The 23,079-nt window shown below is 39.4% G+C and overlaps 1 protein-coding gene across 1 annotated transcript in view; it reads right to left on the bottom strand.

Moving 5' to 3' along the window:
* The window catches only part of LOC125079253 (ceruloplasmin-like), a 30,649-nt gene extending 8,538 nt beyond the window's left edge, over positions 1–22,111 (bottom strand). The window contains exons 1-16 of the mRNA XM_047692776.1: positions 21,957–22,111; positions 20,835–21,085; positions 19,196–19,408; positions 18,540–18,710; positions 17,466–17,708; positions 14,980–15,145; positions 12,956–13,086; positions 12,467–12,604; positions 11,981–12,192; positions 10,201–10,351; positions 9,347–9,559; positions 6,898–7,105; positions 5,972–6,111; positions 3,950–4,078; positions 1,853–1,959; positions 723–924 (exon numbers count right to left, since the gene is read on the bottom strand). Coding sequence (XP_047548732.1) covers positions 723–924; positions 1,853–1,959; positions 3,950–4,078; positions 5,972–6,111; positions 6,898–7,105; positions 9,347–9,559; positions 10,201–10,351; positions 11,981–12,192; positions 12,467–12,604; positions 12,956–13,086; positions 14,980–15,145; positions 17,466–17,708; positions 18,540–18,710; positions 19,196–19,408; positions 20,835–21,085; positions 21,957–22,111 — 2,830 coding nt within the window. The remainder of the gene's footprint in view (positions 1–722; positions 925–1,852; positions 1,960–3,949; positions 4,079–5,971; positions 6,112–6,897; positions 7,106–9,346; positions 9,560–10,200; positions 10,352–11,980; positions 12,193–12,466; positions 12,605–12,955; positions 13,087–14,979; positions 15,146–17,465; positions 17,709–18,539; positions 18,711–19,195; positions 19,409–20,834; positions 21,086–21,956) is intronic.
* Positions 22,112–23,079: the final 968 nt, after the last annotated feature.

Consider the following 23,079-nt stretch of genomic DNA (forward strand, 5'->3'; position numbering starts at 1 on the left):
GGGGGGGGGCATAAACAGGATGAGCCTATTCATAAGCCATCGACAAAAGAATTTTGGTTGATGAGCATGGGGTTTTTTAACATTCTGCCTGGTGGGAAATTGGATGAGACCATGTGCTCACCAATTTGCCACAAGCCCCACCTCTCCCTGTGTCTGTCCAGGTAAGAGACTTAGAAAGGTGTGTAGGAAATCCCCAGAAATGATAGCTGGTATTCTTGGTTTTACATCACCTGTGTGGTTCCAGAAGCATTGGAATTTGTCTTGCAGCTAAGTCTACAGCCCTTAGGCCAGATCCAGCCCTCTTACTTCCTGTTTCTCTCTGGCCCCTGAGTGCAGGATGGTTTTTAAATTTCTAAGTGGTTAAAAAAACCGAAAAAGAATGCTTCCCAACATGAAATTTTATGAAAAACAAACTTCAGTGTCCATAAATGAAGTTTTATATTGGCTCACAGCCACTTCCATTTCTTTATATCTTATCTGTGGGTGCCCTTGTGCCCCATGGCAGAGTAAAATATAGCCTATGGTAGAGATAAGTCTACACTCTTTACTCTCTGACCCTTTATGGAAAAAGTTTGCCAGCCTGGGCCACGTGATCCACTCCACAGTCCTATGTGATTGCCTTCTCTATACTGCCAAGTCTGGTAAGTGTGAACCCTCCCCTGTTCCCTTTGTATGAAAACACCGTACAGGCTCCAGCTGTTGAGGCAGCTAGTGGACATTACCGTGCATTTGGTTGCTGAGGTCAAACTGTTCATCATTCCTGTCTATGTTGTTTGGATCTGAAGAATAGGTGTTGACATTTTCTTCAAAGTACCAGGATTTGTTCTCATCAAAAATCATAAAGTGGAGCACACGGTGAACTATGCTGGCTTTGGTGTTTTTGCGACACACGATCAAAGGGCCTACCAGTCCACTGTTAAGATCCTGAAGAGGCAAAGCAAGATTATCAACTGTGCCCAAAATTAAAAATGTCCCCCAACCAGTGAAATGAGTAGAATAAAGGTTGAGTTCTAATGAGTTCAGATCGTGAGTTTGTAGTCATTGGGATTCTAAGTCTGCGACTAAGAAAATGTTTGACATGTTAAATCCTTGACTGAGGAAAAACGGTCATCTCACTCATTCGAGCTGAAGTCTGACGAGAATAACTAACTCCTGAGAGGGATTTTAGTCACATTCCTCAGTGGATTTAGCTCTATTTTTGAAATAAAAAACAAAAACCCAGAGCTTTGTTTTTAATTAGAATTTCTTGGCATTGGAGTTGGCGGGCAGTGAAGTCTAAAGGTCTCGGATCCTTGGCCATGCAACGCCTCCGCCCCCAGAGCCACTTCCGGCTAGGAGCCTTGGTTTGTTTATACTCATTTTGGTTTGGGGTTGAGTGTCTGTGTAGATTCTTGTTCTAGGCAGAGAGCAGGCCAAAATAACTAAAAGTTTGGAGACGAGACTTTTGTTGTTGTTGTTAAATGAAAATAAATTGAACGCCAGCATTGATGGTTTTAAAAAGCTATATACATCTGTATATGTTTATTTCTCATTCATCAGAGACTTTTAACTCCATACTTTGTTTTCTGTAATCCAAATCTAACAAAGCAAAGAAGAGGATATTATTATATTTTCCAATTCACAGTGGCATTTTAGAAAATACCATGAATTGAAGTAATCATAATGCAATGATCTTGCTCTTGGAAAAAGCAAACATCTGTTGAATTAAAAGCTGAGCAGGATTCAGGTCACTTAAATGAAAGATTACATAGAACTAAGATTTTTTTTTAAAACACAAATCAATTCCTTCTTTCTTTCATTATGATTTCCAAGAGGAGATAGAAAAAAAAGGATGACTTGATTTAACGTTTACCTTAACCACATCCCCGGTCGAGTAGTAAAACCAAGGTATGCACTCAAAGTCCTTTGAGGCAGGACCAGTTCTTTCCGGAATCTGCCAAATGTATGTTTGGATCTCTCCTAAAATAGACAAATACAGTGTTTATATACAGAATCTTTTAAAGCCCATGTTTTTAGGGAGATAACAAGCAAACCCTGAAGCTATACACATATTAGGTGACAGAGTCCTAGTTTCTACTTCTGGCTCTACCCCTCCTAGCTCTGTGGTCTTGGTCAACGTGTTTATAGTTTCTGAGCCTCTGTTTCCTCCTGCACATAAAATGGGAATTTAGGGATTAGACAAGATGGTCCAAATAAGGCATTGCTCGGGTCACAGGGTGAAGTTGACATAACTCTCACTGCTGCCTCTCACCGTCTCTGGGTTACTGAATCAAAACCTTACAGTGATTTTGCCATTGAAAAATGTCAGTCATTACATATTGAACTCATGTGTTCACCAAATATTATTGTGGTGAAGATAATGCAGGCTTTGCAACACGACAGACTTGTTTTGAATTCCAGCTCTGAACCTTCTAGTTTATAGATCACATGGGCCTCTTCCCTGTTCCCAGAGCATTTGCATTAGCCCTATGGAATCTAAATCCTATACTCTTGCCTATTTCAGAGAAGTTTTTTTGGACACCTCCTTCCACTCCTGTGCCTTGCTATATAATCCTGTGTCTCCCACTTCCAGAGGCTTAAATTAATTTTCCTAAGCATCTCCGCCAAGTTGTTTTTAACAACTTAGTACCAGCCCTCCCCTTCCAGCTCACCACACAGGGCCTGAGCACAGCGGGAACCCAGAAGTGTTTGTAGAATGTAAGCAATGGAATCCTTCTCCAATGAGAACAGAGTGCTGACTTGCAAACTCTCTTGGTAGGAGATTCATGTTGGCACTACCATGGGACTATCTTTTTTTTTTTTTTTTTTTTAATCCAAAAGGGAATATTTCACCTGCCATCAAAATGTCTCTTTCATCCCTCTGCCCCGTGCATCTTTCCTTTCTGAATTTGGCTCTTTCCTTGATATCCTTAATTCCCAGAACTACTTGTTTTGGTAGTCAACTATAGTAGACATTCAGGTTCCCCTTTAAGAATGAAGGAATCATTGCTCCACAGGCTGTCCATCAGCTTCTGAGATAGCCTTGGTAGAAGAGAGCCACCTCACCCAGGCTTACATCCAATGACAGATGCAGGGGCAGAAAGGCCCAGCTTTCTCATCCCAACTCAGGGCAACTGAGGACCATCCTCTCTTCAGAACTTCTAGGGATGGCTGTGATTTCTACTGAGGCAGCATCTCAATGCAAGCTCTTCCTGTGCCCAATTCTGTGTCTTTGTCTTTCTCTCCATAGCCTTTGATCCCAAGAGCACTATCTGCCCACACATTTTCATTTCAGGGTCTGCTCCCTGGGCATATATTAAAAAGCATTTGTTTGGGGGGCACCTGGGTGGTTCAGTTCAGTTAAGCATCTACCTTCAGCTCAGGTGATGATCCCAGTGTCCTGGGATCAAGCCCCACATGGGGTTCCCTGCTTGGTGGGGAGATTGCTTCTCCCTCAGCCTCTGCCTGCTGCTTCCCCTGCTTGTGCTCTCTCTCTCAAATAAAGAAATAAAATTAAAAATCACTTATTTTTATCTGAGGTATAAAGAATGCATGCTGTATAATGGCATTACCACAGAAATGTTAATACATGAAGTTCATGACTTCCTTTTAGTGTCTCTCTCTCCCTACCCCTTCGTCACACACTGCATTGTATACTCAACTCCTACTTTAGCACTTGAATTGGAGAGTTGGAGTATAGCCTATAATACTGGCAGCTGAATGGGTGGAGAGATGGGAGGGAAGGTGGTTCTAGAAGAAATTATATACCCGGGGGAGTTTTTCTCATGGTACCCATCCCAGAAGCAAACTCAAGACTTGCAAAAGGAACTCGCTCCCAAACTCCTTCTTTAGACCCTTCCTACTAGTCCACTGGTCTCTCTCATCTTGAATTATGCCCATACTTAAGAAGACATTAGCACGTAGTCCTGCATAAAAACTGTGAAGCTTTTTTCTCTTCTGAAGCAGTTACCTGGCTGTGTTAGAACAACGGTGGAATTGTTTGTTTTCACTCCATGAGCGTGGATCGAATATGGTCTTGAGGCTTTATTTTTAAAGACAATTCGGATTTTTTGACCAGGAGTGAGAAATATTAAAGGACCTAGGGAATATAAAAAGGAAAATGTCTGGAAATTGTTATTTATTATAAATTATGAATCCTCTGTCCTCTTAAGTATTTATACCGCGACTTATTTTTATCCTTTTTCCTGAACATGCAGCCAAATAAAACACACTTTTAACAAGTGGATCATTGATGATTTATGAAACATAGTTTTTGCCTGGAAAATTTAAGTCTTCAGAACATTTATTTTGAGTAGCATCAGTTAATGCCTATGAAAACACACAATTTAGAAATGACATCTTTTATTTTCTTTCTTAACCAACCTTATCACTTAAACCTTTTATCCTTTTCCCTTTTCACCTTAGTGGAGAGTTAGCAGGAGCTAGAAGGGCTTTTTACTGACCAAAGATGATTCTTTTTCCCTCAAGACTGAAGACCCCTTCATTGTACTCTCTCTCCCTTCCATCCCAGGCCAAGAAGTGGAGGTAAAAACTTTATTTTAAATCTTTCTATTTAGAAGCAGTTATATCAGTGTCTATAAAAATTCTGAAACAGAGACAGTTTTGAGATGAATTAATTAAGCAGTGAGGATTTCTTCAAATTTGCACTATAATTACTGAAATCAGAGCCCTGAAGGTACCTGCTGGACATGAGATGCTAGCTTGGGACATCCACTCTTTGTCCCCATGGCCATCCCACCTTCTCAAATAGTAGAGAACTGTTTTCCCTTTTCCGTAAGATATTTTTTTTTTATAAATAAGAATGGAATCTAGAGGGTCATATTGTGTTATTTATCTTGATTCATTCAGCCAGGATCCCAGCAAAACTAACATCCTGCTGTTACTAAAGACAGGAGCCACCCAACAGCAAGTGGGAACTGGACAGCACAGACCTCCTTCTGGGGGTTGCAAACAGACAAGCTTGAGAGGCTAATGAGGAGCCAAGAAGAGTATGAGTTTCTCCAACAACATGTAAATCCATCTTCTCAGGGTCCCACACCAGAAAATAGTTTCAATAGGGGTCCCTGGGTGGCTCAGCCGCTTAAGTATCTGACTCTTGGTTTCGGCTCAGGTCATGATCTCAGGTGGTGAGATCAAGCCCCATGTTGGGCTCCTCACTCAATGCAGAGTATGCTTAAGACTCTCTCCCTCTCCCTCCCTTCTCTGGTCCTCCCCCTCTCTCTGTGTGTGTGAGTGCACTCTCTCTCAAATACATAAATAAATAAAACCTTACAAAGAAAAAGAAGAAAATAGTCTCCAATAAACACAGAGTTATCAGGACCCAAATAAAATTTAAGCATAAATGCCATGTGACTTCTGGAAATACTATGCAACATACAGAAATGTCATTTGACATATGATAATATCATGTGACCTCTGCAGACCCTGCCAGATTTAGGGAAATGTTACATATAGGTGCTTGGGTGGCTTGTAGTTTTCCTAGCTGACTTGACAAGGGTAGAAGAAATGGCTGTAATTTTGCTCACTGTTAGACAAATGAAACTAAATATTAACACTTGAAATGTTTAAATTAAACACTTAAATTTAAACAAAAAGGTCCCCCTCCTCAATACCATAGGGCTTCTGGGCTTCATTTTAGTATCAATGAAATGATCTCTAAATGCTACTTCTAAGGTCTCTCTAGAGTTCTTGAATTCTGCGGGAAAGCAGTCAGGTAATCTGAACCTGACCAGAGTAACTTTCTATCGTCTCTTCAGTTTCCATGAAACAACACTTGAATCAGTTTCCTTTCCCCAGTAAAAGTGCCTATTGGCAAACAAATTAGAATTAATGTCATAGGCACTTTTCTGTCAAGGTGGAGGTGGACAATAACCTCAATGTGTGTTGAGAACTGTTACCTCAGAGATTGTTATCTCTGGTGGCCGAGGACAAGAAGAAAAACTTAAAGACCAGTCTGATCGTATATTAATACCTAGTATGTCCAGATGTTTTTCATCTTCATTTCTAGTTGTTTGATTCTTGAATGTGATATCATCATATTGACGGTATAGGACTTTCTTGTATTTGGACCCAAGAAACGTTCCAATTCTATCCAAATATATGTTCGTTTCACTTTAAGGAAATAAAAACAAAACCAAAAAAACCACAAAGTTAGTTAATTCAATCATTAAATTCGACAAATTCTCATATGGAAGAACTCATTATTGAAACAACACAATTGATTAATGTCTAGAGGCTTCTTTACCTCGAAAAGTAATTCTTCTTAAAAACAAAAAATTCTCAGTACTGGCAAGATTGCTGGATATTCATTCTGTACTTTAAAACATGTTTTCCAGAGGAAATTTTAGTTTTGATACATGGACAAATAGCAAAAGTTAAAATCAGAGACAGAAATCGAGTTTTACAAAAAGAAAAACAAGGGTCTCCAATTTGAGGTTCCCGAAAGAAGACAGATTGACAGAGACAAAGGAAGACAAAAGGGAAATCTGACTGATGCCCAATGTTAAATGTAGCTCGAGTGATGTTTAGGACACCTAAGAGTGGTCAGGCGGGATGGTAACACACTTCCGGAAAACTGGATGCAAGGAGTGAAAAGAAAGACAGCGAGAAACAAAGCCCAGAAGTAAGTGAGGCAGATATTTAGAAAGAATTGAAATCATTTATAATCAAAGGTAAGATACATAGATAAACATTATATTTAGAACATATCCTAACCACACAGGTGCCTCACATATATCATGCACACACACCTGTCCTGCACAAGCACATCACACACACATACCGTAGAAAACTCATACACAACACACAACAGGAGCACACATGAGTGAGACTGAAAAGAAAGAGCAGAGGACTCCACAGTGAACCCTTCTCGGCTAGAGATGGAAGCTACTGCCGTACTTCTCTCCTTGTAAATGTTGCAGTTGTTTCTCCCACTTCCTGCTAGGAGAATAATCCCACACAACTTCCTCCGCAGCGATATAAATGGTTTTCTCTTCCTCATACTCTGTTTCGTCAGGGTTTGGCTCTGCACACTGCCTCACGTGGTACTGATGCTTCATGCCTCCTAGATAGTGCTCTGTTGTCATACAAACCACATCAAAAGTTCCTGGAGGTGAGTCAGAAAAGAATGCATAAAGCTTTATGTTCGATTTCTTTTCTCTGTGAAATCATCTAGAAGATATAAACCCCCAAATGGAATACAGTAAAATTTATTATTTTTTTCATTACTTTGGCAGGTACTTGTTCTTTATTCCAGGCTTATTTCTAGGAACTTGGGAAACATCGGTGAACAAAATGGTTAAAAAAATCCACGCCCTTAGGGTTCATATTGCCGGGTGGGTGTTGCCGTAAACAGAGCAGGTAACATTTATGGATGTTGGAAGTGCTATGGATTGAAGAGAAAAGCAGACTGGTCTCAGGAGGACTGAGAATTCTGGATGGGGTATGGAAGGCAGGGAACAATGACCAATATTTTATAGGATGATCAGGGAAGGCCTTGATGGGAGGGTGATACCTGGACAAAGATGAGAGGTGAGGGATGGATGCGGGACAAGAGCAGTCCAGGCAGAGGAAACATGAAGCAAAATCCCCAACCTGAGGGTCTGTTTGGTCTGTCTGCAGACCATTCCAGAGGCCCATGTGTCTGGAGTGGAGTGAACAAGGGTGAAAGGAGTCAAGCTTGGTGCGGGTTGGAGGGCTGGGTCCCAAGGGCTCTTGGGGACCACCAAAAGTCTGTGGCTCTGAAATGGGGAGCCATTGTGAGATTTTGAGCTGATGTGGGATTAGGACACTGGCAGCTGTGCTGAGAACAGATGGCAGTGGGCAAGTGCAGAGGGAAGGAGACCTGTTAGGACCCTACAGAGTGATCCATGAGAGAAGGTGCGGCTTGGGTCAGAGTGGCGGAAGTGGAAGGCAATCAGACTCATACTTCCAAATCCCCAAACAAGGACCCAACAACAACAACAACAACAAAAACTCCAGCCTGGTTCAGGCCATGAATTCCACATGAATTCAGGTTTTCTTTCTCTGATTTTGCTAATTTTATGGTTATCACATGCCAATGCTGCTTCTGAAAGTTACCTTTATCATCCCCAACACTCTCTTCCGTCTCATCTGTACCAGATTCTGTTGTTGCTGTTAGTTTTTGCGGAGGGTAGGATTCAGGAAGATGAACAAGAATCAAAACCTTCAGACTCAAGGATTTGGGAAGAAGTACTTGTTTAGAATGAGGTGATGCCCATGGAGAACAGCTCTTGACCCATAGCAGGCATCTCCACGGGTTTACTGTGGCTGATCTCGTTAAGGAAAGAGAGGAAGAAGGAAGCAATTTTTTTTTCTTAAGTCCAGGAAAACATCTCCAGGGAAAAGGAGCGGAAGAAGTGGGGCAGGCAGGGGCAGGAAATCCCTTGCTGCAGAGTGAGTGCACAGGGCAGAGAGAATGAGTGTTGGAGAAGATTTCTTTTTTTCCTCCCAGTGCTCTTAATCACAGGTTCTGTTTGTTTGAAAAGTAAAATAGAAAATTTTTAAATGCAGAAAATGTAATTGAATGAATCTGCACTATCACCAAGAGTTCAGATACCAATCCATGGCATTTACGGAGTGGCTAGCTTAATGTGTAGCCAGCATTTGATTGGTATCAGTAGTTTTTGACCAAGATGAATGGATTTTTATTTTATTTATTTATTTTATTTTGGTGGAGGTGGATCTGCAGGATAATGAAGGCACTAATATTGAACATCTAACATATGCCAGGCGCTTTACTATGCCACATCTGTCTCACCTGGTCCTTATCTATTCCTTTTTGTGGATTGTAAATTACTTCAATCCCTATTTTACAAATGAGGGTCTCAGGTTTGGAGCAGAGGGGAGGCTCCTCTGACGCCCCTAACAATATTCTGATTTTAAAAATTTACCAGCAGCAATTGACCTCATTGAAGTGAAAACATTTTTCTAGAGAGCCAGACCCTCAAGGAGTGGAGTAGAGAGAAGGCAAAAGCAGATGGCAGGTCTGGGAAACAAACGGATGGAAGAGTAAGATGTAGAGAAGATCATAGAGTGAAAATGGGTTAAAATGCTTCAAAGCATCTTCATTGTTTTTGAGGAGTGTGGGTTGATTTAGAGTCTGGAGCCCAGGAAGAGAAAACCAAGAGGGATGGAGGTGATTTTTGTGATCTGGGAAATGATATATTACTGTTCCTCTGAATTACATGGGGCAGGGGAAAGGCTGTTTAAGCACTGTTTATGTAGGTTCCTTTTTTTCTATACAAACAATATTCAGTGCATGTAAAGATACTGTTTTTCATAATCTGGATACATTTCAGCATGAAAGAGAAGACCTACTACTTACCTACAGAATCGGGTGTCATAAAAAGTGTCTGGGAGGTGTGGGGAAACAGAGTTATGGTGTCATCCCTTGATCCTAAGGAAGTGAAGGTATTTCCTGAAAAATATATCCCATGTAAGTCTTCTACTGATCCCACACTGAGAACGTGCCATGAAACGTTGTCTCCTAAACACATATCAAGTCCAGGCAGATTTCCATACATGTATCCATTTAAGGCTACAAGACATTCGTGACAAAGAAAAGAATATTTAATTCATTGATAATTACCATCCCTTCAAACTTATCAAAGGACTAATCAGAAGGCAGCTCAATCATGTAAGAATTTCAAGATTATCTGAGTTAATCCCTTCCTTTTAGATTTGAGAAAACTAATGCCAAAGAGGTAATTACTTATCCAGTGTCATTAAGCTGATATTTGGAACAGTTAAGATCAGAGTCCAGGTCTCTAGATTCTAGACCAGTCCTTTCTCCCTACACCTGCAGTCTTCAAAAACCCACCCACGTACCCACCAACCAACCAACCAATCAACTAACTAACTCAATAAACACTCCACCCACCAAAGCCACTAATTTGGCAGTAAAAAAAAATACATGATATTTCTATCTCACATTTAATAATAGCTAAAACAATATAGTACACCAACAAGGCATTGTTAAATATTTAATAAATTGAATTTAACATAATCATCCTAGTAGATAATATTTTTGCTATGAAAGTTATCTTTAAAAGAAACATGAAATATATTAGCCAACCCTTGAGGAAAAATGTATGCCTCTCTTAATCTGTAATTCTTTAGACTTAATGAAATTAAACTAGTGCTTAATGAATTTATACTGTAAATTGCATGTTCCCTTACAGTACATCTGATTGGACATTTGGAAGTCTGGATCATTTTTATCCACATTTTCAGGCTTTGTGGTAAATGTTTCGATATTTTCATCTAAGAGATAACTTTTATTTTCATCAAATATTGTGGCAAGCAGGTAAAACTCTTTGTCTTTTCCTTTCTGTGGATGGGAATAGAAAAAGAAATAGACATGAAATACATATATACATACATATACATATATATATTTATATGCATGTGCACACACACACACAAAATCTAGTCAAATAGTTGCTCTGCATACAGGATTTCCTATGCAAGGTGTTTTGTATACTTCTGGAAGATCCAGGTATGGATAAAGACATGAATCCCAGTGAATAGATTTATCACAGAACTAAGAAGTTAGGAGAATTATCTACAGCTGTTTTCATATAAAGTTCTTACTCTAGGGACCCCCACAGCTAAACTTCATAAAACCAAACTGTATGATCATAGCTATTTGTACTGACTTTTCATAAGATGCTTTGTAGAAAGTGAGTTAAATAAGATGTTTTCAATTCTAGAAAGCCGTATTTTTAACATTTATGAAGAAATTAAATATGTATACATATTTATATATTTTTGAATAAATAGAAAGATTACATGTACTATGAGAATTATGAGATTATAATGTTTTCATTGTATGGATGCTTATTAGTACAACATCTCATTTTAAAAAAATATACATTCAATTACACATATATTTATTTGGGGAGATTTATTAGGTTTTATTACCTTATAAATTATAAATGCAAAAAAGAAATCAGATATTAGTTTACTTGTGAGTAAAGAACAAGGGAAATTCATTCCTCAAACATTTATTGAGCACCAACTACGCGCCAGAGAAGGGCTGTGGTTGTTACAAAAAATTAATAAAACCTCGTGTATGGTTTCAAGGAACTTATGGTCTAGTGGGACAGAAAGGCCAATAAATATAATTGCATGGATACGTGCTCCAATAGAAACATACACAAGGAACTATGATAACTAGAAGAAACCACTATAGTTAGTGAATATTTTCCAAAAGGCAGGATGGGACTTTGTCGGAGTTTTAAAAATGTCTCCCTTTAAGCAGGCAAAGCAGTGAGGAAAGGCCATTCCTGATAGAGAGAAGAGGGCAAAATCAAAGAGATGTGTATTAGTCTTTCTTACTCAGGGACTAACAAGTTAATTCTGCAGTACAATAAGAATTGCATGCACAGGGTGGCAGGGAAGGAGGCATGAATCTGGAGGGATCGACAAGGGTCTGGTGTGCTGAGCCCACAAACTACAGAGTGTGGAGAGTGCTAGAGCTGGATTTGAAAGGAAGAGATGTGGAGCTCTACCGAAACAGGGCGAAAGTGGAAATAGGAGTCAGGAGGTTAAAGGAATTCAGAAAGAGGGGATGGTACCTTTAAGAAGGCAGTGGTATTGGGAGTCTGCTGACTAATGTTGGAGGTGAGAAAGGAGTTGATCAAAGTCCTAGGCGGGGTGGTGTCATCAACAAAGAGACAGAGTGGAGGAGAGAGGGCCAAGTAGTGGTTGTCCAGAGGCAGATGAAGAGTTAATGTAGTCAGGTGGAATTAGAGGTGTCTAGAAAACGCTAGGGTAGGTGCTCATTGGGCAGAAGAAGAAGATACAGGTCTGGAGTTCAGAAAATGATAGAATTGAGAGAATCAGCACACAGAAGAAATCGAAACTGCAGATTGCCACATTGCTTTTCCTCTGCAGTTCTGTTCGTGTCCAGGGAACCTCTCACCAAGGCATATCTGGACATAGGTCCATGACTCACCTGTTTGCCATCTTCTCCAAGACTTTCACTTCTGCACACGAGGAGAGGCCCTACGAGGCCACTGTTGATGTCTTTTGACAAATTTACCGAGGAATAGTATAACCAGGTCAGGCAGTTGGGGTCCGTGGAGGTAGGACCCACATCTCTTGGCACTTCCCACGTATAGACAAATGTCATGCCAGGATTTACATGTGAGGAAGGTGGAGGAGTACCTAGTAAGAAATAAATATTTGTAAAATAGGACCGAGGACCAGGAGTCCCCGGTCTAGGCTGTGAAATCTCTGAGAGCAAGGACTGTATCTTGCTCGCCTTGTAGCACCTTGGGTGACAGCTGAAAGGGGCTGAAGGAATTCCCGCCATAATGAGGACACGGAGCTGTTATGACTCGAAAAGTGGGCTGCACCATGATTTGAGGAAGAATTTTATTCTCTAGCTGACATTGTATTGCGGTGTGGCTTGCGTGGGCCTCCCTCGAGCCTTACTTACCTCCTCCAGGTGCTCTGTGGGCCCCCTCGTTGCTCGTGTTGTAACGTAGTCCATGAGGCTGAATGCTGAGGGGCAGGGAAGCCTTGTTATAAAAAGTGACCTTGATGATCTGTCCCACTTCTGCCTTAATAACAGGGCCTAGAAAGCAACAGAATTAGGAATTGTCCTCTGTTTTCACAAACATGATTGTCAGGTGTTTTACTCGAGTAAGTTTTTTTTTGGAACAAAGTAAAGAGATAATGCCATGAACAGGAATGCATCCGACTGCAAGAGCTCTAGGTGATTCACGGTCTTAGAAAGTCACTTTGGGTTACGTGAATATATTAATCTTATTGGATGTGCGGGGACAAAAAAATGTATTGTTTCCATAAGGTTATCAGATGACATCTAGAATCTCTAAAATGGCGTGAGATGTGAACACTATTTTGATTGCACAGAATATATATCAATGGTGTTTATAACCCTGCAGAGCTATGAAGAGAATTTTACCAAGGATTCCGAGGTGCTCTTCTCTTGCCTTCGGTGTTTGGAAGGAAGCATCTGTGTATTCACGGTAAACTAGCTTTTTGTAAGATCCTCCAATTCTGCTTGCACTTTGTTCAAAATGTAGCTGGGATTCACTGTGCAGAGAAAGTAGATACACAAAGAACTTTTAAATCAACAGTAATCACGTGAAAAGAAATTTACATACATCTAGAATTTACATACATCTGTTTTAAGTTACTTGTAATTTATAAAAGCAATGCATGTTCATTGTAGAAAATTTGAAAAATAAGGGGAAACTGACCCCCAAAATAAAATCTTCATAGTCCTGCTATCTGCATATAACCACTGTCAACATTTTCCATGGATTTCTTCTCAGTCTTTTATCTATGTATATGTATATGAGTATCTATGTCTGTCTACTTGGTGGTTTATCCACACACTTTTTTTCTGGAACAAAAAAAAAATTTTTTTTTTTTCCGGCCAGGTAGTTAACAAACAACAAACATCATTTCTAAAACAAGTATGTGCTGAGATGTTAGAATAGTAAGATAAGAGATGTCATTCTTCTTTTTAAGTCTTATTATAATAAAATTAAATAGGTTCCCCTGAAAAAAGGTGTTCCCTAGCAGTGAAGTAGTGACTTGTCATGCTAACATATCATAGAATTTCATAGCCAGGACAATCAAGCAAACTGAAAAAACATCTATTAATTCATACTTATTTTAGACAATATAAAATGAGAGTTGGACCTAACTCTGAATCTAGGTTTTGCTCTAAGCCCAGATATCCTTCATATAAAATTTCCACCTCACAGATTGAATAATGTATTGATGAGCTGATGTAAGAAGAGAAAATATTCACTTGGCATAACATTCTTAGTTTTCACAAATTTTCTGTGAGAAAATTAGAGAAAAATAATTACCATGGGAAACACTGCTTGATGGTTTTAGAACTTGATATTTTCTGACATGTAACTTTCATTCAGTAGACCAGAAGGATTAAAATTCCTGTAATCTTTGAGTTGGTAAATATAATTATATCAGTTGGACTATCAGAAAAACTTTTTGTGTACCTTTTTTTGGTAAAGATTTTATTTATTTATTTGAGAGAGAGAACAAGAATGAAAAAGAGAGAGCATGAGAGGGGAGAGGTCAGAGGGAGAAGCAGGCTTCCTGATGAGCAGGGAGCCTGATGTGGGACTCGATTCTAGGACTCCAGGATCAGGACCTGAGCCGAAGGCACCCAGGCACCTCTTTTTGTGTACTTTTAAACCCTGGTGCCATGGGTAATGTCATAGTTTTTGGTCATTAAAATAGGGACTGGTAATAAATTCTTAGGTGTTGTTGGAATAAAAATATTTATAAAACGACTTAAGAATGTCATAGGAGGGGTGCCTGGGTGGCTCAGTGGGTTAAGCCGCTGCCTTCGGCTCAGGTCATGATCTCAGGGTCCTGGGATCGAGTCCCACATCGGGCTCTCTGCTCAGCAAGAAGCCTGCTTCCCTCTCTCTCTCTCTCTCTGCCTGCCTCTCCGTCTACTTGTGATCTCTCTCTGTCAAATAAATAAATAAAAATCTTAAAAAAAAAAAAAAAAGAATGTCATAGGAAATAAAAAAGTAATAAATGTCTTGGACAATTATTTAATTTTGCCTTCAGATCTTAGCAGGAAGGTATAAATTATACATGAAGCATGTTTCTGAATTTTTGTAAAATTGTGTTATTGATAACATAGCCACTGTGTCTCATCATTGTATATAATAAACCTATTTTGAAATTTAGTGCTAGGAAAAAAAATGAGCAGAATGTTTTATTTTGCACTGGCTGCCAAGGCATTTAGAGAAAAATTTTGTATGGTAGTGATCCTTTGATTCAATATTTTCTAATTATTGATATAGTTATTTTTCTACTTTTGTTTTATCAGTATCTTTTTATGATAAGATGCCTAAATCCTTTTTAAGAGTAGCTCATTATGAAAAAGTTCAATTATCTTTATTTAACCATGAATACTTTTAATCACCAAATTATTACCTTCCAGGTGCTGTTAAATTTTTTTTAGTGAAGGAATCTATACCAGAGGGCGCATAGTTCCAAACAATTTTTTCAGCAGCAATGTAGTAATGTATAACACGTGTCGCAGGAACGTCTGTTGAAGGTTTCTGGCAATTCCTTACATTGAAAAAGGCCTGCATACTAACTGAAAAACAGTAAACCCAAGCAGAGAACATTAGTACAACATTTTTCTTATTCCATACGTATTTTATGTTTTAGCCAACAGTATTGCAACTTCTCCTTTTCGGAGAAATTTGAGGCATTTTACTTATGGAATTTGTGTAAAAACCTAAAATGTGTGAGACAAATACAAAAAGCAGGATGCAAAGATGAATGTTAGAGGAACATATATTACCCGGGAACAATCACCACCGTTGGACTGGTTCCTAGATGAAGATGGTGTCTCTACCGAGAAGAATTTGAGAGTTTATTTGGTCAAAAACATCTTTCCTCAGGTGAATGAAATTACTACTGTGAGTCACTAATGAATTAGCTGAGTTATTATATTAACTAGAAGGCAGGCAGGAAGAAAATCAAGGCAGGTGTCTTTCCATGAGGACACTAGTCCTGTGCTTTGATTTCGGAGTACTGTTGGTGGGAGTGTGAGTTAGGACAGACATTTTGGAAGGCAAACTGGCAGCATTTGTTAAAACATAAAAAGATGCAAATAAAGAGATGTTAACTATAACATTGTTAATAAGCAAAAAACGTGGAAGCAATTTAAATGCCTATCAGCAGGCAAATGGATAAGTAACTTAGGATATATTCCTAATGTGGAAAACTATACAACAGTGTAAAAGAGTAAGTTAGATGTATGGGGAATGTCAGGGAAAAGATTCCAAAACATGGATGAGTGAAGAAAGCAACAGCAGAAAATTACATGCAGTGTGATCTACTTATGTAAAATGAAACATAAAATACAGCAATGTGTTTTTGGTTTCTACATTTTCATATATATTGTGTGAGAATGCATAGTATTCACATCCAGTGTTTACTCTCTGGAGAGGAACGAAGAGGGCAGTGATGGGAGGGTTGGACTAAAGGCATGTTCTTAAATCAGCTCTCTAAAAACAAGAAACACAATATTTGATTTATTTTGCTAATTTTTGTGGTCTAAACACTCCCACTCTGACCAGTTTGAGGTTACCAAGAGTCTACCAGCTGGCTGACTTAATTCTCCACCCTCTTGAGCTGGTATGAGCTGGCTCCCATATATCACTTAGATTTTTGCTTTTTCTGCCTACTGCCTCCACCCAATCCTTCCCCCAACCTCATTCCTTCCTCTTTCCATCCTTCCTTTCTTTCCAGCCAAAGTCTATTCATGTATTCTTGTAATTACTAAAAAAATCAAATAAAATTTTTAATAAATTTTAAATTAAAAAATTTTAAATACAAATTTTAAAAAGAGTGGAAGTAAATTTTGAAAACCACACCCCACTCTAGGACACGGGACACAGGAGAAAGCTATGGAGACAATCAAATCAGCCGAGGAACCTCAGAAGCTTCTCAGTTGTGCCTAGGGCTGACCCTATTCTTTCCACAGAGCTGAGGGCCAGATCAGGCTTGAAGGCACCATCTGCAAAGTCAGTAAATAGGGAGAGTGGGACTGAGTGTACACTGTCACCTGAAAATGATATTCCTTTCTAAGTGAGAAACTTTTTACCATTAAATTCAGTCCTCGAGTTGCAGTAGCTGCGAGTGGTTCTCCTTTTTCCCCAGAGCCCTTGAGGGCCCCAGCACATAGGAAATCCTGATACATACTTGCTGTGTAGTTATTTCAGAGACTAGGGGAAGCATGATTCTAACCAAAGTATGGGACGTGGAAGACAGGTTTGATCACAGAAGTAAACCCCAGTTTTGTACAAAATAAGAAAAGTTACATTCTTCAGTTCTAATAATCATGTTTTTTGATTGAAAGGTAAGAGAAAACATTTGCGTGGTAGGTAGAGTTTGGTCATATTTAAGTATAGAAAAGATTAATGACTTCATAACTGGCCATTGTATGATTCATTGGAGGCTGTGATTAAAGAGGGAAATAAATGGAAATACAGAGGTCTCCTGAGTTCTGGGTTAGTAACATATAGTCCCACAATATTCCTGGCAATTCTTCTTATAAGGTTTTGGACAAGTGTTTTAACCTCTTAAAACTTGTTTCCTCAACTAAAAAACAAACAGTAATAGTCCTTACTCTGCCATTCAGGCTTTTTAAAAGGTTCGCTGGCTAACAAATATAAAAGTTTTTTGACAAACAAAACAAAACACCCCTATATACCTACAAGTGTTCATTATTGTGGAGTTAATTGGAGTTAATTCCAGTTCTGATCTTGTCACACTACCTTCCCAAAAGGCAATCCCATCACCTCCCTAGAAATCAGTTTCTCCATTTGGAAGAGAAGGCATCTGTGAGGGGTTGCAACCTTGAAAATTCTCTGACCCTGTATTATGTAAAGGTCACAAATCCCTACCGTGTATCTGACATTCCAGCTGCCACTCTCCAGGGCCCTTGGCCACCATGAAGGCATCTTCCAGCGAGGCAGGGAAGACCGTAATGGTGTCCTTTCTGTGATTACGAGATATCAGAGTCTGTCCATGCAGGTAGATGGGGTGTGTGTCCAATGCACCACCCATGCCCACAAAATACCACTTGACCTTGTCCTCAGCACACATGGTGAGATTGGGCAGATTTCCATACATGTATCCGTTTATTGCTGAAAACAAATGTATGTTTTGTTTTATTTATTTATCTTTTAAGTAAACCCTACCCCCAACACAGGGGTTGAACCCATGACCCCGACAGCAAGAGTTGCATGCCATGCTGACTGAGCCAAGAAAACAAACATGCACTGATCTCTCACACATGGTAGATGAGGACCATATACTATACATTCTGTGCATTTCCTCACTACACAAACCTCACAGTGTCCGCTTTATTCTCAAGCAGATTCTAACATGGGATTTGATTGGTGTTTCACACACAAAAAGGCCATAAATATTGTATATAATCAAAAGTGTCAGGAGCACAAAGAATTACAGGTAAGAGGAGGAAAGGTGAGCTGAAGAACAGGGGTCAGCGACGAGGGGAAAAGAATAAAAAGAAGCTAAGTCCCGGAAAGAAGAAAACAAGAATGCACGACTGAGAGAATGATCGTATCTCTCCTAAAAAATTTTATGTAGAAACACATTCTTTTTCTTTTTGGGGGGGGGGGGACACGTTTTCATAAAATACCTGGTCAGTTATGTTTTTGTTCTTCCATAATATTTTATTACCTTAAATTGATATCTTGCCTGTTTTACCATCTACTTTGGATCAAGATCAGACTTTAGAAAACAAAAGCATTTCCCTAACTTTTCCTGTTTTGAAACTTTGCCAACCAGCAAGATTTACTGCATGCCTTGCACATCAACCAGCGTACTTTGAGTGAAAAACTGGAAAATGTAAACTCAAGCACACAGACTTGAACAGAAGGAAATTAGTAACTAGAATCACTGAAGTTAGAATTATAGCATATGGGGAATAAGAAAACTTTCTTTAATCTTACAGGGCATCAGATTGCTGTTATGGAAGTCAGAATCGCTAGTGTTAACTTTGTCGGGTTCAGTGTATGTATTAATATTATCATCTATATACCAGCTTTTGTTTTCATCAGTTATGGAAAACATCAAAACATAAGACCTGTCGATGTCTTTTTCGGTGTCTCCATCCAGGGTGCCTGAAACATAAAGAACAACAAAACTTGCTCTTTGCAATAATTATTTTTTGCCATAAAATAAACTGGGAATTCTAACTGATTCATCCTAATCTCGCACACCTACAGACAGAACTCTAAGGAACAAAGCATGCAAGGAACAAGCAGACAGCCTCTCATCTTCCTACTTTCTTTGACCCTGCAGATTCAACACTTTTCTGTAGGAGAAAGGGGTCAGTCATTTTGTGTAAAGGTGGCTCAAGTGAAGTTTGCTGAGTTTGACTACCATCTAGTGACCAATCTGCATCACTGGACTTGAACCGAGGCATTGGACTCACCACCGCCATCTAGTGCTCGGAATCTGAGAGGGCAATTTACTTACTTGACCCAAGAATCAAGGTCAAGGGAGGAAAGGGGAGCTCATTTGATAGAAAAATTCCACTAAAGAGCAGGGGAGAGCCCGCTTATTCTGGTTCTGTTGCTACAATGAGATTTTAAAAATATGTTACCTCTTTTGCAAGTCAGAATTGGTCCAACAAGACCCGAAGGCACGTCTCTTGGAGTGTCTACGTGGGAGTGGTAAATTCTTGTCACACAGTTACTGTCATTAGGGCCAGGCCCCTGCTTTTCTTCTACATACCACTTGTAAGTATATTGTGCCCCTGGTTGCAGACGGTCATCTTCCTTTTGCTGGCTCGTAGTATTATCAGGATAGAGAGCACCTAGAAAACATAATCCACACTGTGGTCACAGTAACCATTGGGCAGCACTATTTTGAATGCGACTCATGTTTTCTCTAGTAAGTCATAAATGTACGTTAATTTCTAGTTTTGGAATCAAGTGTGCATTTCTCCCCTCCTCTTTCCTGCCTCCTGTCTCTTCTTCCTCAGCTGGCTTCCACTTGAATACCCAGCTTGTCTAGTTTCTAGACTAAACTGGAATGAGATAGTATTACTGCAGATTATTATTACCATTATTGATGGATTCCAAAAATATTTACTGTGTATTTACTATATGCCTAGACCTCAGATATAGAAATCTAGGCTTCTGAGAGGCCTTCCACATTTTCTTCAGACTTGGAGCATCAAGAGGGCATCCATGAGGCATCAAGAGGCATCCATGTGTCCTCCAAGTAGATCACTGGAGCCCCAAGAGTGGCCCTCCCTTAGCTTACATTACCCTAAGCTATTACCCCAGTTCTGAATCTGGAGCCTTTCTCTTCTTTCTTTCTTCTTTTCCTAGAATTTTTGCCTCAGATCTTTATCTCTTGAGGCCGGAGTCCTCATAACTATGAATAAATGTCCTACATTCAATAGAAGATTTTGAAGCATGGCCAACATCTCATATTTACCCACCTTCCAATCTTCCAGTAACACCCCCCACCCCCTGCACTCCAATGGTGAACATAAAACCTTAATTGTTGGGTTTTTTCTTCCCTTCCTTTTTCTAACACCACTAGGCAGTTGTGAGTGTAGATGTGTAGGAGACAAGATGCTGTCTGAGAAATAATAATTTTTTTTTAAAGATTTTATTTACTTATTTGACAGAGAGAGACACACCAAGAGAGGGAACACAGGCAGGGGGAGTGGGAGAGGAAGAGGAGGCTTCCTGCCGAGCAGGGAGCTCAATGCAGGGCTCCATCCCAGGACCCTGGGATCATGACCTGAGACGAAGGCAGATGGCAGATTTTCAACAACCCAGCCACTCAGGCAGTTGTTATGGGCATCACTATTCCCAATAACGATTTTTCTTGTCAGTGTTTTTTTCAAGATGCTAATCCTCATCCATTAGGAAATGAAAGGAGGTGGGGGTAGAATAGTACTTCTGCCAACCTAACATTTGCTCATGAGTATCTCCTACCTAAATAAATAAATGTAAATGAATGTGACCCATGTTTTCTCTATTACGTCATGAATGTACATTAGTTTGTATTATTATTACTATTATTACTGTGAGTGAAAAGTGTGTTTTCTTTCCTAAGACTTGCACAAGGGTGGGCATTTAAGATGAGAAATTGAAAAAAGACTGGATATAAACAGTCTACATCCACCCCAAACTACTCCCAGTTGATAATTACCCTGCTTTCCCTGAGGTCTTGGGCTCATACTTCCCATAAGCAACAGCTCGGAAATGTAAGGATTCACTTACCTTCATTTTCTTTAGAGTAGGTGAGTCCATGAGGATGGAAACTATACATTCTTGAAGCAAAATTTTTTACGTGAACATAAACCATGTCTCCAGTCTCTGCCTTAATTATCGGGCCTAAAAATCCCAGCCAGGATGGTTTTCCAATGATTGTTTGGAATGTGTCATCAGTATACTGAAAATACAAAGCCTTCTTATAGACAGATCCTATCCTGTCTTGACTCCGTTGCAGATTTTTATGGGACTCAAACTCTCTGTAAACAAAACAAAACAAAACAAAAAACACAAAGAAACAAAAAGAGAGAACTTTAATAAAGTTTGAGAGGAAAGAAAAAAAAAATGTTAAGTCAATTGAAACTAGAAGTAAGAAGCCTTACAGCCTGATTTCGAAGGACAAAACTCAGACACCGGAGAAAATGTGAAGGGAATCAAAAAAGGAGGTATAGGCAAGGAGAGCGTTGGAGTCTGTGACGAAGCGATTAAATACAAGTGTAGCAAGTAATATACGTGGTATTTTGGTTTACAAGACTTACCAAACTCTTCATACTGAGCCACAAAAAAGCCTTCTAACCCTACGTGAAGGTCTCTTTAGATCTCAAGCATTACATCCATCCCGATGACTTAGAATTATTTATCCATTTAAATGGATTTGTGCATTTGCTGGTAGACTTAGGGTCCTTTTGGCCAACAAACATGGCAAATCCAAACCCCCATGCATAACCACTAGCTCTCTCCCTCCTAATTACTTGAAAAGAGAAATCAAGAACACAGCTACAATTTTAGAATCTCTGCCATACCTTCCATATCGGAAGGAAAAGTGTTGTTTTCTGTCTCGAATGCCACACAAACAAAACTGATGATAAACACAGAATTAGAGATGATCCTTGAAATACTGTGCCATGTTGGCAAGAGTGGCAACAATTATAAGCAGGAATAAATCCTGATTTCTATCAATATCGGTCTTCCATGCCATGCTTACAAGAAAACGAAGGAAGCAGTTTTAATACCAAATGTGCCCTTAAAGGGTCAATGGTTGGAAATTCTTCATTAGCATTTTATGGGTGAAGAACAATTACTGACTTTTGTTTCTGATAGTAACTTTTTCATTACAAAGGTATTACTTACTGATCTTCTGAAAAAGGCTTCCCATTGAGCATATTTTTACCAGTAGGAGCATAGTTCCAAGTGGTTTCTTTAATGCCTATGTTGTAGTGCCTATCTTTTGCCCAACCTGGAGAACTAACAAAACCAAGAAAGATTAATGGTAAAAGGGCCTTCATTTTCAAATCCCAAGCCTGGAGACTCTAAGTGAGTGATGCCTGTCTTTCTTTTATAATCCAGGCTTTCTTCCTTTATTTGTGTCAATTTACATAAGTCAGAATTGCGTAAGAGCCCAACATGTGTTTCATCTACACATACCTCACTTCCATTCCAAATGCATCTAGTTTTCATTAGTCAGGCTGAGGGAAATGTTGCACAACCCACAGAGAATATTATGCTTTGCCAGCATTAGAGCTTGCTTGAATTACTGGGTAGATGGGCTACCAGATCACCCATCATCCTCTGACAATTATTAGCTATCCCTAGGTTATAGGAATCATCTCCAGTTTATTCTCTAGTCTCCACATTCTCCCAGATTCTTCATTATATGTTAATTTTAGTAATTTCTTACTCTAGATGTTAATTTTTTTTTTAAAGATTTTATTTATTTATTTGACAGACAGAGATCACAAGTAGGCAGAGAGGCAGGCTGAGCAGAGAGCCCGGTGCAGGGCTCCATCCCAGGAACCTGAGATCATGAGTGGAGCCGAAGGCAGAGGCTCAACCCACTGAGCCACCCAGGCGCCCCTCTAGATGTTAATTTAAATTCCTTGTCATTTAATACTGTAAGTTATTCTCAAATTTCTTGAAATTTAAGACTATCCATAATCTAGCCCTCAATCTGATATTCCAAGTTCATCTCCATAATTCACATACAGGACCCATTCCCCTGGGAAGTTGACTTATTAGGGACAGAGCTTATCCAAATTGTCCCCATTTTTCAAGCCTCCTGGAACTTTACCTCCTCAGTGAAGACCTCCCTGATTAAATCAGCCTATAGATCCCTCTCTCTTTCTGAATTCAGCAGGCTGTTTCCAGACCTGGCAATTAACTGCACAGTTTGGTACTGGTGTTTAAAATTTTCATGTATTTTCTCTACTTGTCCTTAGATTATAAATCCTAGAGATTACTTGTTTTTATTTTGTGT

This window comes from Lutra lutra, chromosome 1, assembly GCF_902655055.1.
Source record: "Lutra lutra chromosome 1, mLutLut1.2, whole genome shotgun sequence".
NCBI lineage: Eukaryota > Metazoa > Chordata > Mammalia > Carnivora > Mustelidae > Lutra > Lutra lutra.